At 33.4% G+C, this 19,166-nt stretch overlaps 1 protein-coding gene across 2 annotated transcripts; it reads right to left on the bottom strand.

The window, feature by feature from the left end:
• Positions 1-428: 428 nt before the first annotated feature.
• Positions 429-12,912, bottom strand: LOC132618246 (probable LRR receptor-like serine/threonine-protein kinase At1g53420). 2 transcript variants are annotated; one of them, XM_060333305.1, is made up of 26 exons: positions 12,712-12,912; positions 11,935-12,067; positions 10,130-10,201; positions 9,275-9,346; positions 9,023-9,094; positions 8,740-8,811; positions 8,562-8,633; positions 8,394-8,465; positions 7,775-7,846; positions 7,560-7,631; positions 7,402-7,473; positions 7,250-7,321; positions 7,076-7,147; positions 6,224-6,289; positions 6,015-6,077; positions 5,506-5,571; positions 5,377-5,412; positions 5,198-5,262; positions 4,227-4,597; positions 3,961-4,153; positions 3,754-3,867; positions 2,970-3,091; positions 1,746-2,073; positions 1,416-1,635; positions 1,167-1,314; positions 429-1,059 (listed from the first exon to the last, which is right to left on the bottom strand). In XM_060333305.1, exons 1-26 carry the CDS (start codon positions 12,878-12,880, stop codon positions 817-819), a joined length of 3,129 nt encoding a protein of 1,042 aa, XP_060189288.1. In that variant the 5' UTR covers positions 12,881-12,912; the 3' UTR covers positions 429-816. The 2 variants fall into 2 exon arrangements, with proteins under 2 accessions (XP_060189288.1, XP_060189287.1); XM_060333304.1 differs by having other exon boundaries at positions 8,740-8,823.
• Between the last annotated feature and the right edge of the window lie 6,254 nt (positions 12,913-19,166).

Raw genomic sequence — 19,166 nt, forward strand, 5'->3', positions numbered from 1 at the left:
AAATAAAAAATAATCCAAATAATGTAAAATAAGAATTAATTAAAAGAGCATGGTCTTATGGAGGTAAAAATCAGTCAGATATATTATTTTTTCGTTCGTAATAAATTGAATAAAATAATTGTTACAAAAAAGTTAAAATAGGGGAGGTTGCAAACGTGAGGGGAGGTCAATGAAACGAAGCAAAAACGTGAGGGAGGTCTTTCAAATTTTCCCTTGATAATAATGATAACAAAATTGAATATTTTCCATCATACCAAACACAAGCACCATTGTTTGGTACCTTGAAATTTGGAAGATGTTTTCCACCAAAAGGACAAAAAAAAAAAAAAAAACACGAATCATTTTCCTTGAAATTATGCCAACTCTTCAATCTCAATCGTGTTTCAATCAACGCTTAGCCATTAATATCAACTTTGAATTTCGATAAGTTCAGCAAAACATTTATTCTCATTATATCTCATCATCTTTAATAGATACAACAAGGTTCTAACTCAACAAGGCACCACAACCATAAATTTACATAACCTAGCAAGCCCTTATATATCAAATCCAGGTGAGTACTAGCACACTAGTCATGTCGAGACAGATCCAGGATTTGAATTTTATGGGTTCTGAATTTTACAATAACAACTTCTAGTGCGAATAACTGGACTCTGAATTTAAAATTTGCACATATTTAGTGAAATTTAACACAAATTTACAGACCTACTAGGTTCAGCCGAACGCATAATGCTTAAGTCCATTTCTAGCCCCGCGCCTGGTCAAGCACACTGTTAAAGCAAATATTATACTCCTTTACTTCTCTATCTGGTTTTTTCAGAAAAGCAAACATGATTTGGTTTTTCTATATGGAGAATCACCCAGCTTTGGCTCAATGGTCTCGATTGAGCATTCTTTCTTTAGAATCTTCACGACTGTAGACATTGTCGGTCTGAATGGGCGTGAACTAATGCATTTCATTGCTAATCTTAGAATGATATCTGCTTCTTCCCAGTCATATTCCAGAAGCTGATTATCAACTAGGTCCATTAGAGTTCCCCTCTGATCCTTTACTTGTGCCTATAATGGTCCATAAAAGCCAATAACTTTGTTTAGTTTCCTAGATTTCAACCATAAAATGTGGATTCATGTACATAATCTCTTGCAGTTAGTTGAGTTTCACTCACCTCCTCCACGAGGTATTCAGTATCACCACCTGCCCTTGGGGTTGTGACTTTCCTTCCACTGATAAGTATAAGTGTGACAACTCCAAAGCTATACACATCTGCGCTAGCTTCTAAGGGGTGATCTTTAACTTCAGGCGCTGTGTATGACCTGCAAACGGCTTCCATTATTGAGAATTGCAATTGTGATAGCCAATGTATACAAAGTTTTGACCAATTTGAAAACAAAATCGGTCAAAGGTGCTCCCTTACAGTGTTCCTTCCAACTTTTGCTTGTGATGAAGCTTTGCAAATCCAAAGTCATATATCTTCGGATTTAGATCGTCATCAAGAATAATGTTTGCTGGTTTAATATCCCCGTGTATAATTTCCAGTTTGGACCCCTCGTGAAGGAAAGCTAAACCTTCTGCTAGGCCAAGACAAATTCTATACCTTGTTGGCCAATCCAGTCTTTCTCTAAGTTCGTCTGAATCTGTAAGTAATCAAAGCTCAACTATTATTTGTACAGCTAAAATTATTTTTCCCCTTCTTTACTACAACTGCAGAAGCTAAATGAACTTTTTCATAAATGGAAGACATTACCAAATAATGCATCTTCAACAGAGTTAGTTCCAATGTACTCATAGATGAGCAGAAGCTCATTGTCTCCTGCACGGCATCCCATTAGCTCATTGTCTCCTGCAAAGCATCCCATTAGCTCATTGTCTCCTGCAAAGCATCCCATTAGCTCATTGTCTCCTGCACAGCATCCCATTAGCTCATTGTCTCCTGCACAGCATCCCATTAGTGTTGCAAGATTTGGATGTTTCATGCCAGCAATTGTATGACTCTTTTCCACAAACTCGTGCATTTCTTCTTTTGTTGCCAAAAGCTTTTTAACTGCGATGTCAGTCCCATTCGCAAGAGTGCCCTGAATGTTGATTAAGTGTTTCAAATGATGAAACTGCAACAACAACAACATACCAAGTGTAGTCTCACAAGTGGGGTCTGGGGCGGGTTGCACCTGTACGCAGACCTTACCCCGACCTTTGTAGAGTAGACAGGCAGTTTTCCATTGATGCTCGACTCAAGAAAAGCATTTTTCAAAACAGGTTTGAAAAATACAAGAATAAAAAAGCTATGATAAAAGAAACAATAGTAGTGATAAAATTGAAGAATAAGATAATGGTAGAATAATAATAATAATTACAGATGATGAAATTGCAAATCAGAAAAACAATATAATCATATATATCTATAGAAATTGAAGGTCATCCAGCTAGCAAAAGGAGAAAGTTTGTGCACAGTGCAGGTGCAGGCTCTAAATCAACATGATACCTCTAAGAACAAAGATGTGCAGTTAAGTTGCATAGAGGATGAGGAGAATCAGGAAACCACAAAATTGGTACTGCAACTTTTTTTATTTTTTTATAACCGTGGTGTCCGGGCTAGCTTGTGCGAACCTCGACTAATTTCACGGGATACCTCTCACCTCCCACTAGCAACACATACCAGCTAACTCTGTCCAACAAGGCTAGGACAGATGGGAAGAAATCACTTAGTGTTTTTGTCTCTACTTGCATTTGAACTTGAAGCCTCATGATTTTCAACCCACTTCATTGACCACTAGGCTACACCCTTGGGTGCATTAGTACTCTAACTTTTGTCATGAGAGAATATCTTTTTCGAAAGAAATGAAGAATACAAAGGCGGAAAAAATGCCCTCAAGTGATAAGCAAAATTTATTTAACTGAAGAAAACTGTAAAAGATATATCACAAAGAATACAAAAAATCATAAACTATACTGAGTTAAGATTCTAGCTAACCTTATAGACAGTCCCAAAACCTCCCTCACCAAACCGGTTCTCATCACCAAAATTCTTTGTGGCAGCTTTAATTTTCCGAAAGTTGTAATGCCCTCCAGGATACAATTCAACAACTTCTAGCTCTACATCAACACATTAGTAAATAAAATATCAGCGGAGTTGAAAACCGAAAGAAAGTAAAGAAGCTTACAACAAATAAAAAGACCTATGATTCACATGATGGAAATGTATCTTGAGCTTAACTCAACCCCAACAGCTAGCTAGAATCTTAACTCACTAGCTAACCTCATATGATGAGACCAGTGTGGGACAACTTAAAATCCCTCCAACCTACGCCAAAGCCTACCAACTGAATCGTGGACAACATAATATGGGGGGCCAAACATCGGGTAAATCAAGTATTGGGATGGGTCTAGTTCTGATATCATGATAAGAATGGATCTTGGGTCTAACTCAACACGAAAAACTACCTCATCAGGTTAGGATTGCCGAATACCATATAACTGGACCAACTCCGCATCCCACAATCGATGTGGGACAACTTAAAGAAGACAAACTACAACTTTGAAGATGAAGCGGCAACATATCATTGCATCAACTATTTACTTGTCTCCTTATCGAGGATGGTAAGGTGTGAGTAATGAGGAGGGACAACATTTTAAAATTTTGGGGATCTAGCAGGAATATTCAGAATCTTAAGGTACACTAAAAAATCCTTTCAGAGTTGGCTTCACTTCAAATCCCAAATGGAAACCAAATAAAATATATAATAATGTAGTGTTACCTTCCCGACGTAATTTGTCTTGGAATCTCCAGGAAAAACCTATGAACAATATTAGAAGAAGTAGTGCAAATCCTGAAATTCCAACAAGCACTCCTTTGGACAGTTCTGATTGAACTGGTTCATGAATTGTTACCATGAAATATCAGTCACAAAATAGGGACCAAAAACATGTAAAATGGTAAACAGTAAAAGGCATAAAATGAATACCTGGAGTTACTGTAATTGCAGATATAAGGGGGCCATAGTACCCTGATGGGCATAAGACTGACCCTTTTCCAGACCAGTATAAGTGAATCTCCAGTCTACCTTCATTCACAGAAGTGGGATATTCCATTGTTATAGCCTTATTCACACCTTTCGCTTCTCTTTCGATGTTGAAGTTTCTCAGCACATTTTCTTCCTGCGTAAATATAATTTAAAAGTCTTCTATATGTTTGCATATGGATCAACAACTTCTGGTTTTGGTACCTTACCTGGATATCCACATCAAAGAGTCGCCCTGCTTTGCTGTGCGAATCTTTAGTGTTGCTACTTGATATTTCAGCAAAGTGAAGCTTCACTTTGTACTCACCATTTCTCAAACAAAATCCATAATATTTCAAGGAGATTGGGGATAAACGTGCTGTTCGATACAATTGGGCATCACCAGCATGAATTTCGCCGGTCTCATTTAGAGTGTACTTATTACGATTTGCCCATAAGAAGCTTCCCATACTACTATAGCCCCAATTTGACCTCTTACTCATGAAGAAAGTTGATTCACCACGTGGATGTACATCAGCTTCATAGTCATTTCCGTTAACAGGGACAGAATCACCACCGCAGTTTATATACAAATGGTCATCTACAAATGGAAACAGCATTTTCAGCACAACGTGCATTTACAATCTTAAAATACGAGAAACTTTTATCTGGAAATGTTTCTAGAAATATACTGTGAAGATCTACAGCTCACATTGTGTAAAGACAGACTAGCAAATAGCAATCTTAGTAGGCGTTTGGCCATAGATTCCAAATAATTTTCACTTCATTTGGATTTTATGAAATTTGGAGTTGTGTTTAGTTATACTTTTAGCAAAGGAGAGAAAATAACACTTTATTTGGAATTTATGAAGATGGAGTTGGAAAACAGGTTTGGAGCACTTCCCCAAATTTGCAAATTAACTTCAAGTTGGATTTCGAAATTTTATAACCAAACATTGATTTTGAAGAAAGTGAAAAATTAATCCGGAAAAAAAAGTGAATAATTCTCATGGCCAAACAGCTCCTAATATAATGACACAAACAACACTTTTAATTATAGAAATAATTAGTCTTGCAGAATCTTTTATGTAGAGTCACATTCAATCCCAAAAGAAATATCTATAAAGATAGTCATAAGGAACATAACATAACATAATATGTATACAAAAATCACTTCATGTCTGAAGTTGTTAGTACTTACAGAACTGAGTACAGAACTGAGTTCCATTCTTAAAATGGAAATCAACTTGGTCCCGCTTTGCAACCCTATATTCAAATTTATGCACAAAGTTAAGTAGAGAACTCAGACCAATTTTCTTCTAACTCCAATTTATTTCTTTTTTCTTTTCTTTATGTGGAGATATAGGTGGAAGAGCTTACTCATCCTTTTCATTGGGGCAACACGCAAACAGATTCCTGGGAAAGAGCAAAATAATTGGATTCGGAATAGAAAAGCGACTAAGAAGAACATAAATAAGATTTTTCTAGATATGTGAAAATCACCCTTACAAGTTAGGGTTTAGATACTCTTTGGAGCTTGTCCTCACATTTTTGAAACGATTTTCAGAAACATCCCTGCATTTTTAACTTGGAAGAGTGAGTGGCAAAATATGTTGTAGAAATTAATGAAAAGAGAAAGTCAGCAGAGAAAATCATGTTAAATCAAACTTCAATTGGAAGAAATTAAATGCCACGATTTTACAACAATCGAAATATAATATATTTTCTTCCACGAAACCCTTCAAATTTGAATTTAATGAAGTTCTTGCTCCAAGGAATATATTTCTTCAATTTGTGCTATAGCTGCAACTTGCAACTTTACCGTTAAATATAATTAAAGTTACAGTTGCAATTTTACCCTTTATTTCGCGCCTGCTTTTACTTCCTTTTTATCACTTCACTTTAGTTTCATTCTGTTACTCCCTTCCTCAGCTTGACAAAATAGATTTCCTAGGAGCTGCTAGTAATGTCTGAACTTAAAACCAAAAAAGTAATAAATTAATGCAAAAAGCACTTACACGTATGAAGTAGCATTCATCCAAGATGGAATTGTGTCATTGAGCTTATTTCTTCTTAGAAATCTGCAAGAATGCATTGGATCATGACATTTAATACCAAGACACAAAAAGGAAAAAAGTGCGATAAAAATCAATGCTTCCACATTTCATTACAAAAGTAAGATCACCTTTTATATCTAATGATTAGTTAGAGAAGTAAGGTCACTTACATATAATTCAACGAGGAGTTAACAACTTCTGGAATTGCACCAAACAAACTATTGAAACTCAAGTCCCTACATCAGCAGAAAAAGAAGAAGTAGAATTACTATATATATTTGTTCAGGAAACATGTACTCCATCCATTTCAAAATGAGTGGTGTTTTTACTTTTTCATTTTGTTAAAAAATGAGTGGCGTTTCACATAATCAAGAAGGCATTAATGATGTTCTTTCCATTTACCCTCTTTTTAAATAAAGGGAGTTTTACATACCCAAGAAACTACTAAAGAGCTAAATCTGTTTCAAGGTATTTATTAAGGGTAAGTTAGTAAAAATACATCTTACTTTGTATGAATGAGTAGTTTTCTCAAGGTGTGGGCCCAACTATTTTCTTATTTACTGTATGCAGGGGCGGAAAATTAGCTCACGAATATATGACCTGCCAACCTGCCCAGGTTTAGACTGGTCATTGACCCGCCCATTCTTTAGCTCGGCTCAAATCAGCACAACCCATTTTTGCCCATCAAAAATTTGGGCTGATATAGATCAAAATCTTTGTCAATTTTTTTTTTTTTTTTTGGTTTGATATAGCCATAGAAAGAAAATAGTTTTATTACGTACTTAAAATTAAAAACAAAAAAATTAAGACTTAGTAACAATTGAATAGGTTGGGTTATGACCCGTTTTTTACCCACTTTAACCCAAGTAACTTTTGGACCTAGTTATTAGCTCACTCCATTTTGACCCGGCCAACCCACTCATTTGACACCCCTAGCATTGACTTTCCCCTATCAAATAAGTACACGCCTTTTTCTTTGTAATAAAAGAATATGTAGATATTTACTGCAGAAGCTGTCTTACAGATACTGAAGGCGAAATAGCTTCCATATCCAAATAGGGATGTTGGCATCTATTGAGCAATTCCTCAATGTCCTAGATAAACAACAAACCAGAAAATAGAATTTAGTTTTAGGAGAAGAGCAAAAGAAAATTATTACTCCAATAACATGAAAGTTTGGATGCCAGGGGACTCACAAAATTCTCAAAAATTCCATTCTAGATAAATCTGGAAATGAGTAGCTTTTTCCAACTAAGTCACTGATATGCCTGAAAGAAGATATTATAAAATCCATAATAATTCAAAGTTTGGGCGAGCTGCGTACATCAAAAAAGGTACAGAATTTTACAGTTCCGTTAGATTCTTCAGCTTTGAGATTTGGCCAGGCAAAGGTGCAGAAAAACTATTCCCCATCAGATTCCTTCTCAACATGTGGGAAAAAAAAATCAACAGTCTTTATAAAAACATGCATAGATCGTATAAAAGTGTACAGTTAGTGAGTTTTACAAGATACGCAGATCTTGCCACAGTTCGAAAATATCCGGAATTGTTTCATTGAGCTTGTTCCCTCGCACATCGCTACAGAGAAAGAAGATTAATCAATTGATATAAAAGTCCAATCTGAAGATCTATATTCTCTCTCTCTCTCTCTCTTCCACCCTCCTCTTTCTTGTTTCAATTCTATGCTAATGCGAATTAAAGACAAGAGATTAGATACTTACAAGTACGTCAGTTTCTTTAAACTCTTGAAGCTCGGCGGCAAGGCACCAATAAATTCATTGTTCTGCAAGTTCCTGAAATCATTTACGACATAATAATAGGTATCTCCATGTTTTTTGTTAACCTTTAACGAAACTCTATCCGGTACTATGCAATTAAAATTTAGCAGCTTCTGCATCCCCATAATTACAGCCAGGTTAAAAGAATAAATACAAGGAGTGAGTAGAATTGTTTTGCATTATATATATATATATATATATATATATATATATATATATATATATGTGTGTGTGTGTGTGTGTGTGTGTGTGTGTGTGTGTACTTCTATATATATATATATGTGTGTGTGTGTACTTCGATAGAGCTGTGTTGTGAATGCTCTCCAGGACCAGGGCATAGACAGAAAGAAAACAATTTTATCCCATTGTACGCAGCTAAGTACATGCACAAGAATCCACTAAAGGTCAGTCTGAAATGTAAGTGGGTAGCTACATTTCTAAACTGGTATAATCCAACAAGTAATCATCTCTGTGTGTAAGTCCGCCAACTTAATCAAGAAATTGTATTCAACCAGAAAAAGATAATTTTTATCTTAAGAATAACCAACAAAAATACACTTACAGCTCCTCTAGATTCATAAGATCTCCAAGCCTGACTGGGAGTACACCTGAGAGTTGATTATCCACCAGGTACCTAATTGTGAAGGCAAATAGATGGGGATTCAAGTTTGCACTAAACCAAATGAAAAGTGAGATAAAGTAGAAATATGGATTTTATCAAGGCTTTTACAATCTAATGAGGCTCTTAATATTTCCCAGCTCTTCTGGAATTTTCCCTGATAAGAAATTATGGCCCAAGTCTCTGAAAGGCAAGAAGAAGAGAAAATAATTATGAACTCCAGACAGTAGATACTAATAACTCTATTTTGGAATAGAAAGGACAATATAAAATGCAGCTTTAGACTTACAAATTTTCCAAAGATGGGAGAGAACCCAATTCTGGAGGAATTATTTGGTCGAAGAAGTTTTTGCACAGATCTCTGTAGTGGCAACTACGGTTAGATTTTAATGATTAAATACAATTCCAATATAGAAGTTTGAGTGAATTAAAGCTGCAATTTTAAAATGCCGGATCCATGTTAACTCTGCATTAGTTGACATGTAAAAGTGCAGCAGAACTGCAGACAATTGTCTGACATCTAGCCGGGTTGAGTCTTAAAGCTGATACAAAAAGGTATGTCAATGACTTACATGCTTTTTAAAGACTTCATCTCGCCAAAGAAAGGTGGAATGGGTCCTTCCAATGAGTTATCACAGAGGGAACTGTCAGATAAAACATCATAACCATCACAGTAATTCAAGAAAAAAAAATTATTTACTTAGCTTCATCTGTATCAATGGTGATGAAAGACTTTAAAAACAGATAAATAAGTTTCTAATGGCCACAGGAAAATATTTAGAATATAATGAAAGAATTACAGTGAAAGTCATGAAGCTACTCACAGATTCACCAGATTCTTCAGATTTTTGAACGGTTCAGGAATTGATCCACGTAAATTGTTTCCATTCAAATAACTGTGATCAACCAAAATAGAGAGAGTTAGAGAAGAGAGACAGATTTTTCAATTTAGTTTTAAAGAGATAAGAGATCCATAAATGATATTACATTATGGAATCTTGGATATGATGGAGTTTAGTCTTAGACTTTATAATATATTGAGATCCTTTTAGACTTTGATTACCTCTTATTTAATGGTTAGTACTAATATACCAGGACAGGGTGGAACGCGTGGCCCTGGAGATAAGATCGCTTTTTATATGAGTACTTAAGACATTAACTTTTTAGCCATGAGCTCCCCTGCTATTATTCAATTAAGGATGCAAAACACAAAATCAGCATAGAGTGCTGATTTCTTGTTTATTTGCTTTTGATCATAGAATGTATAAATCTAGTGCATTTGATATGCAACAAGGTGATTAGCATCTTTAAGAACATTGCACCAATTTTTGTAATGCTTTCCTACTTATGTATATTTCTTGGGGCATGAATTCCACCTTTTCCACGGTGTTAGTGATAAAAAATCTCCTGCCTCAAAATATACAGGCCTACAGGCCATAGTATTGTCAGAGGAAAATGAGATCTTATAATATTCAATTCATAATTATCCGTCATTCTCTTTTCTATAATATTGATTACATTCAAGTACAAAATGCAACAGGAATCTGAAAAATGGAATGATACTTAAATGCAATGTCTTCAAGTATGATTATGATCTCTAAATAGCTTAATACCTCTGAAATGGCATTTAAACTGAAAAGCACAATACAAATTATAATACATTGTTTAGGTATCCTTACAGGGATTCTAAATACTGAAGGTCACCAATCTCCTTGGGGATCTTACCTTCTAATCGTCTATTGGAGAAATCACTGCAATTCATTATGTTGCAAAAACATCAATCAGAAGTCTCGAAGTTGCATAGTTAAAAACTAAAGTGACAAATTGAGACCACAACTATAATGAACATAAAACAAGGATGACCTGCACATATTTGGCATGAATAGTACTAATTTAAAATGTCTCTTGAGCTGCTTTATACTTTAGTGGTGACATTGTGCAGATGTTGCTACTATTATAGTGAAATTATTCTAAATCATTTTTGGTCGAGTAGGCAAAGATGAATATTCCTGCTTCATGGAAAATCTTGCAGTACAAACAAGACTTTATTAATCAAAATATATAGAAATGTAAAGAGACGTAATTTTAGAGGAATGACGGCTGGAAAGAAGAAATCAAAACAAATTTGTAATTTGGAGAAATACATCCATATCTGTAGTTATATGCTGTTGGCACTAGGAAAAAAAAAATGATTCAGATTGCATCATGACTAAACCAGATTTAGCTTTAGCAATATAGTTTTTGCAGCTATGTCCATGCAAAGTGGGAAACTTAAAAAATCGATCTGTACAAACATAAAGACAGTTTAAAACAAACCTCTAACCCTCCAACGTCATGAATCTGGCATACCATTCAAAATTTCTAGTAATATGAATCAATCACACGGGTAAACTTTTCCTTTATCAGCATAAGAACTTCATAGAATCCTCACTCCGAGATATTTGTGATCCTTTGTGAAAAATGATTGATCAGATAGAATAAGTTGGTAAAAGCACTCGACCAACACAAATGCACTAAATTCAGTGCATTCGTTCTCAGCACAGAAACAATGTTACTTACTGCCTCTTTTCCAATTTATGTGATACCGTTTGACTTGACACAAAGTTTGAGAAAGAAAGGAAGACTTTTGAAATTTATAGTCTAAAATAAAGCTCAGACATTTGTGTGGCTATAAATCATTTCATTAAGGGTAAAAGGGAAATTTTAAAGTTAAGTTATTTTCTGATTGTAGAAACGCGACATTTTTTTTGGGACAGACTAAAAAAGAAAATAAAAGAAGGATAGCCCGGTGCACAAAGCATCCAGCGTTAGCAGGATCTGGGGAAGAGCCGCACCCAAGGGGTGTGATGTAGACAGCCTACACCGTGCCACATAAATTGGGACGGAGGGAGCAATTTCATACTCTCCATTATCTCTATGTTTGTCCTCAGACAAAGGAAAACAAAATGCTAAAAAATATTACCTAGGTGTTACTATGTATGATCCTAAAGTCAGATTAAAAAGATGAACTTTTACAAGAACAAAAAAAGATTAACTACCATTTTTAGATTCTAGGGGGACGGACGGTATAGTGAGTTCAGAAAAGGTAGGAAATGGATACATAAATGTTAGGCTACTTGAAACAATAAAGAACTTCATCCTATTTAAACGATAACCACAAAGAAATTAGAAACGATAACCACAAAAAAAGAAACGATAACCATAAGCATATATTGCTCCCCGTGAACAAATCAACCAAACCCCAAAAAACTGACAGCATAATGGTTCACTAATTCTATCTGTGCAAATTACAATTACAAAAATAGATGAATTTTATTCAATCAATGTCTCCAGATCATGCTATCAAAGGACTGGTAATATTTCCAAATAACGTATCATTCAGCAAATCAGTTAACAAGAAGAGCATTTCAGAAAAATACCAAAAAAAAAAAAAAAAAAAAAAAAAACAACAACAATAGTAAATATCTTGGATTAGAAGGGATACATTTGTACCACTCGACATCTTTTATGCTTCTCAGGATAACAATTGCAGGTAACGGCATTTGTAAATCCAATGTAACAATTTGGGCGTAATATTTTGCTAGAAGAACACCCAAGCAGAGCTTTGATGGCATCCTCTGGCATCCACATGCAGAAAATTGCATCAGCAAGGAAAAAAACGTTAAAATGGATAACATGTGACGTCATGAATATTTTGATAAAAACTATATGCATACCTGAAGAATACACCAGGTGGTTTTTTGATATGGGATTTTAGACAAATAATCAAAGTGAGCATGATCGTTTGTAAACTTTTAGAGTTAAATAGAAGAATGTAACAGCAAATAACAACCTCAAATAAGAGCTCCATGTTAGTTTAACAAATGTTGTGATCTCAAATGGATGGTCCAACTTGTATTGACCTCTGCATGGACACATTTCCTATATAAGGGCCTAATTACTCATTTGTCTTTCCATCCTTCTGACTCCTCTTCTTCCTCCACTTCTTTTATTATTCCAACTATTTACATTTTACAATTTAATACACAAATTGGTGTATTATTTTGTACCGACTATAACGTGGAATAATAATGCATGAATTAAACCCCAAAAGACTAAGCTATGCTTTATCTTTCCTCAAACACACTTATCTGGTGAAAATGATAGCTAACATAAAGCAAATATCACTTTCTGAAACTATAAAGATAATATATTTGAGGGAACTCAAGCAATAGCCGTTAACTTAAGAATAGCATGAATACTAACACATTTGCATTCTTACCGTCTTCTTCGGCAAGAGGAGGTATTGTCGTTAAACTTGTGTCGTACCACGTTGTTGTACAGATTTTGCTAAGAGGACCTCGCGCAGCCTGTTCCACAGTTCTCTCACAAAGGACCAAAAGCAGCAAAAGAGAAACGGAAACCCTGTAAACATACATGAACATTGCCATATTAGCTCAAAAGAAAATGCTTTAATCCTTCTTTAGCTTTAACCATACGATTTCTCAAATATGTGCCCATACCTTTATAATAGCATCCTTTCTTCAAGTTTAAACAGTAATATTGATTGCGACAGAAGCGAATCCAGGATTTTAAGTTTATAACTTCCTACAACAACCTCATGCTGATATATAAGGGGTCGTTTGGTAGGATATATTAAAGAAAATAATACTGGTATTAGCTTTAGTATTATTTAATCCCTTGTTTAGCAGTGTTTTGTTGTTTGGTAGTATTTTTAACCTATGTATAACTAATACTAGACAGCGTATGCCCCTGTGCACTTTGAATTATAGTGTATCTATGCGTATGTAATTGTGTTTGGGTAGTGATAATATATATATATATATATATATTTTTTATATTGCTAATAAACATACATAAGTTTGCACTTTTTTATACACACACACACACACACACACACACACACACATATATATATATATATATATATATATACACACACTATGTTCAAAACACGATTAATATAACATTGTAGTTTGTGTTCTGTATCCAAAACTTTATTATATTAGGGTTTGCTATGAATACGAAGTTTGCAAAAATTTAGCAATACTTTTTAAAAGAGAAGACTTGTTTAAAAGAAAAACTATTTTCCTTTCTTTGAGATAAAACAATAGCAATATTTAAGCATCAGTTGATACTTTGAATTTTAATTCGATTAATTTAAAGGTGTAAAATATTCTATTGTTAATGTATGTAGATTGGACCTAAACAATACTTATTATTTTTTTATCAAATTTTGATTTTGATAATTCTAATTCTAATTATTAAATTAATTTTACATGTTTAAAATGAAACAAAGAAGAAATTTGATTTTCTATTTAAACGAAGAACTAGTATTTTTTAATTTTTGGTAAATATTCTTGGTTTAGCTCATTTTACTTGTCATGTTGTCTTTTACACGATTTTTTTAAGGAAACGTCAATTAGAATTATAATTTGACTAATTTACCTTATTAATTATTTGATCTCCATTTAATATTATTTTTTATTTTACGACATTAATCTCTTTTCACATTTATTAGAGTAAGGAAAAAAATGAAAAAGTAATTAAATTCTATCTTATTTTAAAATATAAATAAATAAATATAATAAATAAATGACATGGCGGAATAGCAAATACAATAGTTAAATATCTAGATTAGATCTCAGGCTAATATAAGAAAAGAAAAGAAATTGTACGGTTTGGCTCCTTTTGAAGAAAAATAATAATATGGGGTCCATGTTTTTGCTGTACAATAATTTTATTTGCTTCCACTAATGAGTTGATACGTATGTGGCAATGAATCCACCATTATTGACTTAATGAGAATACTTTGGGAATTACATGAATATTGTTTGATTTTTTAATATAGGATGCACGTTTTTTTTTTAACATGAGTTTGGAGATGGTGGGATCCACTTTTTATTTTTATTTTTAATATTGCTTGATGTTTTTAGTATGGGGCCCACCTTATTTATTTATTTTTTAATATTGCTTGATGAATTTAGTATGGGACCCACCCTTTTTTTTTAAAGAGTGAATGACGACGAAGCATGGGTTTTACCCATGCTTCTATACGGTAGTAATATCCAATACTAAGTACTATTCTTATACATAAGAAACAATCACAGTAACAATACCAGTACTATTCCTATTCTAATACATACTACTCCTATTCTAATACACCCTATTCATTTAATATAACAAACCAAACAGTCGCATAAAACATAATGTCCGCATAACTAATCTCTTTTTGTTTTTGCTAACAACATAACTAATCTCAGCATTACTAATGCACCATATTCAGTACTCTTCTTATACACCCTATCAAACGACCCCTAATAATAATTAGTGGATTTCTTAATATAAATACAGGATCTAAGCAAAAGTTACTGAATTCGCGTGAACGCACAAACAACATTGTGGATCCTTCCCTGGTGTGTGGAACAATTCTTTCTTCACTTTTTCTTGGTTTTTCCACCTTTTTCTTGTCACTTTCCTTCTTGAAATTTCTACTTTATAATGGTGTGTGGAACAATTCTTTCTTGTCACTTTCCTTCTTGAAATTTCTACTTTATAAAGCTGAAACTTCCAATAATGTTTCACAGAGACCTTGACTAGTTTCTATCTCATGTACCCACTTCAATTTCCTTTTCAAGAATCAGTTCACTACCACAAATCCACTACCAAAAAGGCATACAACAACAACAACATACCCAGTATAATCCCACTATGTGGGGTCTGGGGAGGGTAGAGTGTACGCAGACCTAACCCTCACCTTGAAAGGTAGGGCGGCTGTTTCCGAAAGACCCTCGGCTCAAGAGAGGAGAAAAAGGCATATCCTACGTAAAATTAAAGCAACTGGTGATTTGCATTCGATGAAATTACTGAAAGAAACCTCAATAAACAAAGACCATAGCAACAGAAATGGAATATTACCTTCTTCTTTTTTCTCAATAAACAAAGACCATGGCAATGGATGTGAAAAATTTCACCTTTGGCTAAAATTAATGGAAAATTATAGTCAAATACTATTCGGTCATCTAGTTTACACAATATGTACACAGTGTGTAAGTAGTGTATATAATATACTAAATATACATACACTATACATACCTATACATATATCATACATATAATATACATACCTATACAACCAAAGTGTATAGGCAATGTATACGTCGGTCATTTGATAAACTAGATAGCCAAGGGGTACATTAAGGTAAGTTTTCCTAAAATTAAAGCACTAATATTAATAAAGTGAGCAACTCCGGATTTGCATGCAAAGTGTTTGATGAAATGCCAAAGACAAAATTCAATAAACAAAGACCACAGCAATGGATTGTGGAAAAATTTCACCTTTTGCTGAAAAAGACATGTAAAGTCTGCTACTAGTCTCAAACAGCAGTCATTTCCAAAAATAAATTTTTCTACATATATGATGGCACTAACAATCTTCTTTTGAGAAAATTTATCCATTTACATTAGGACCCACAATAGTACATCTTCGTCCTTTTTTTTTTTTTTTTTTAAAATTAGAGATAAGGATTTAAACTTTTTCGCCAGTTAAAATTAAAGATAAGAATTTAAAAAAAACAAATATAAACTATTACTTTTTCGCCAGTTAAAATTAAAGATAAGAATTTAAAAAAACACATATAAATTATTATTTTTTTCGCCAGTTTTACATTCCAACTATCAATTTTTTTATTTTTTTTTATTACCTAAACTATCATTTTTCTCGTTGTTTCCACTTCTGGGCCCTTCCAGCACAGCTTTTCTTTTCCATAAAGTAGCTCCAATAATGTTCCACAGAGACCTCGACTAGTTTCTATCTCATGTAACCACTTCAATTTCCTTTTCAGAAAATCAGTTCACTACCACAAATCCACTACCAAAAAGGCATATCCTACGTAAAATTAAAGCAACTCGTGATTTGTGTGGAAGGTGTTCGATGAAATTACTGAACGAAACCTCAATAAACAAAGACCATAGCAACAGAAAAGGAATATTACCTTCTTCTTCTTTTTTTCTCAATAAACAAAGACCATGGCAATGGATTGTGATAAAAATTTCACCTTTGGCCAAAATTAATGGAAAATTATGGCCAAATACCAGTCGGCCATCTAGTTTACACAATATGTACACAGTGTATGTGTAGTGTATAGAATATACTAAATATAATACATATACTATACATACCTATACATATAAAGTGAGCGACTCCTAATTTGCATGCAAGGTGTTTAATGAAATGCCTAATACAAAACTCAATAAATAAAGACCACCAGCAATGGATTGTGAAAAATTTCACCTTCGGCTAAAATTAATGGGAAATTACAGTCAAATTTATACCATTCGGTCATCTAGTTTACACAATATGTACACAGTGAATAGGTAGTGCATAGAGTATACTAAATATACATGTACTATACATACCTATACATATAATATACATACCTATGCAGTACCTATACAGCTAAAGTGTACAGGCAGTATATACTTTGACCATGTTTGGTAAACTAAATGACCGAAGGGTGCATTTAGGTAAGTTTCCCTAAAATTAAAATTAATAAAGTGAGCAACTCCTGATTTACATGCAAAGTGTTTGATGAATGCCTAAGACAAAACTCAATAAACAAAGACCACAGCAATGGATTGTGGAAAAATTTCACCTTTTGCTGAAAAAGATATGTAAAGTCTACCACTAGTCTCAACAGCAGTCAGTTTCAAAAATAAATTTTTCTACATATGATGGCACTAACAATCTTTTTGAGAAAATGTATCCATTTACATTAGGACCCACAATAGTCATCTCCTCCTTTTTGCTTTTTTTTTTTAAAAAAATTAGAGATAAGGATTTAAAAAAATACACATGAATTATTATTTTTTCGCTCATTAAAATTAAAGATAAGTATTTAAAAAAATACACATGAACTATTATTTTTTTGCCAATTTTACAGTTCAACTATCATTTTTTTTTTTTACTACCTAAACTATCACTATCGATATATTTAAGCATACCTAGTTGAGTAGATGGTGATAGTTCAGGTAGGAAATATTGATGTGTGCTTTAATACATACCTAAATTCAAAATGTATTTTAATACACAAATGGTGATAGTTCAGGTAGGAAAAAAAATTGATAGCACCTCGATATGTATTAAAACACACCTCGATATTTTTTGAACTATCACCGTCTACTCAATTAGATGTTTTAATAGATAGATGATGATAGTTCAAGCAGTAAACAGAACAATTGATTGTTGTGATGTGAAACCATTAACGTTATAAATTATTGAAGAAGGCGAACGACAAGAAAACTAGTTCTAGGAATTTACTTGAACTAGAGATCAAGAATATGACACCTGCCATGGTTAACAATTTAGTAATCCCTGCGATCTACTTTGTTTGACACTATTTTCTTATTAGTTCGTTTTAAAGAACAACACGTTTCTATATTTTTGAAATGAGAAAATTTTATCACTATGCAAATGTTATGGCATCGTTTCTATCTCATGTAACCACTTCAATTCCCTTTCCAGGGAATCAGTTCACTGCCACAAATTCCACATTTCCACTACCAAAAAGGCATATTCTATGTAAAATTAAAGCAACTCGTGATTTGCATGGAAAGTGTTCGATGAAATGACTGAAAGAAACCTCAATAAACAAAGACCATAGCAACAGAATGGGGATATTACCTTCTTTATTTTATTCTCAATAAACAAAGACCATGGCAATGGATTGTGATAAATATTTCATCTTTAACTGAAATTAAAGCACTATTGATACTAATAAAGTAAGCAACTACTGTTCTGCATGGAAGGTGTCTGATGAAATGACCGAAAGAAAACTCAATAAAAAAATACCATAGCAACAGAACAGGAATATTACCTTTGAGTTAATGGTCAACTATCACTTTTTTTTTTTTTGTGAGTTTCACATTCAATTATTAGTGATTTTTTTATCAGAAAAGGGCTAAAATTAATTTCCTATTATTTTTGCTGGAAAAAAAAAATTCGGGTCGTTTTGAGTTATTTTAGTGGGTAAAAAATTATTTGAGGGTAAAATAATTTTGAAGGGCTGAGATGATGCCACGTGGCAGCCGTTAGACATAAGGGTATAATTGACCCCATAGTATAACTGTAAGGGTATAATTGGCCCTAAAGTATAACGAAGGGTATGAATGAACTATTTTTCAAAGTTCAGGGGTAATTTTGACCCTTTTCCGTTTTTTTTTTTACCTGAACTATCATATATTAAAACACAACTCGAATCTAACTAGGTCAACTATTAGCTGTTCTTTTTTCCTACCTGAATTATCACGATGTAATAAAACACAACTCAAATCTAACTAGGTCAATTATAAGTTGTTACCTTTTCATACCTTAACTATCAACTAGCTGTATTTTAATATATAAATGGTGATAGTTCAGGTAGAAAAAATGAGCAATTGATAATTGGATATGAAAATCGTCAAAACAGTGATAGTTCAGACGTTTTTATGACCATTGTGTCTACTTTTATTCTCAATAAACAAAGACCCTGCCAATAGATTATGAAAAAATTCTAGCTTTTGCTGAAAAAGACATGTAAAGTCTACTACTAGTCTCAGTCGGAGTCATTTTAAAAAATAAAATTTTCTACACGTGATTGCACTAATTATCTTCTTTTGAGAAAATTTACCCATTTTAAACATTAGGACACAAAATAGTACTTCTCCCTCCCCCCTTTT

This window comes from Lycium barbarum, chromosome 11 (assembly GCF_019175385.1).
Source record: "Lycium barbarum isolate Lr01 chromosome 11, ASM1917538v2, whole genome shotgun sequence".
Classification (NCBI taxonomy): domain Eukaryota; kingdom Viridiplantae; phylum Streptophyta; class Magnoliopsida; order Solanales; family Solanaceae; genus Lycium; species Lycium barbarum.

What these genes read in the sequence shown, in the direction of transcription:
- LOC132618246 (XM_060333304.1), bottom strand. Translation starts at nt 12,880, where the DNA reads ATGGCAATGTTCATGTATGTTTACAGGGTTTCCGTTTCTCTTTTGCTG. An exon ending in ATGAATGCTACTTCATACGT is followed by an intron (nt 5,572 to 6,014) that starts GTAAGTGCTTTT and finishes TTAAAAATGCAG; the next exon opens with GGATGTTTCTGAAAATCGTT. An exon ending in TCAGTTCTGTACTCAGTTCT is followed by an intron (nt 4,598 to 5,197) that starts GTAAGTACTAAC and finishes TTCCATTTGTAG; the next exon opens with ATGACCATTTGTATATAAAC.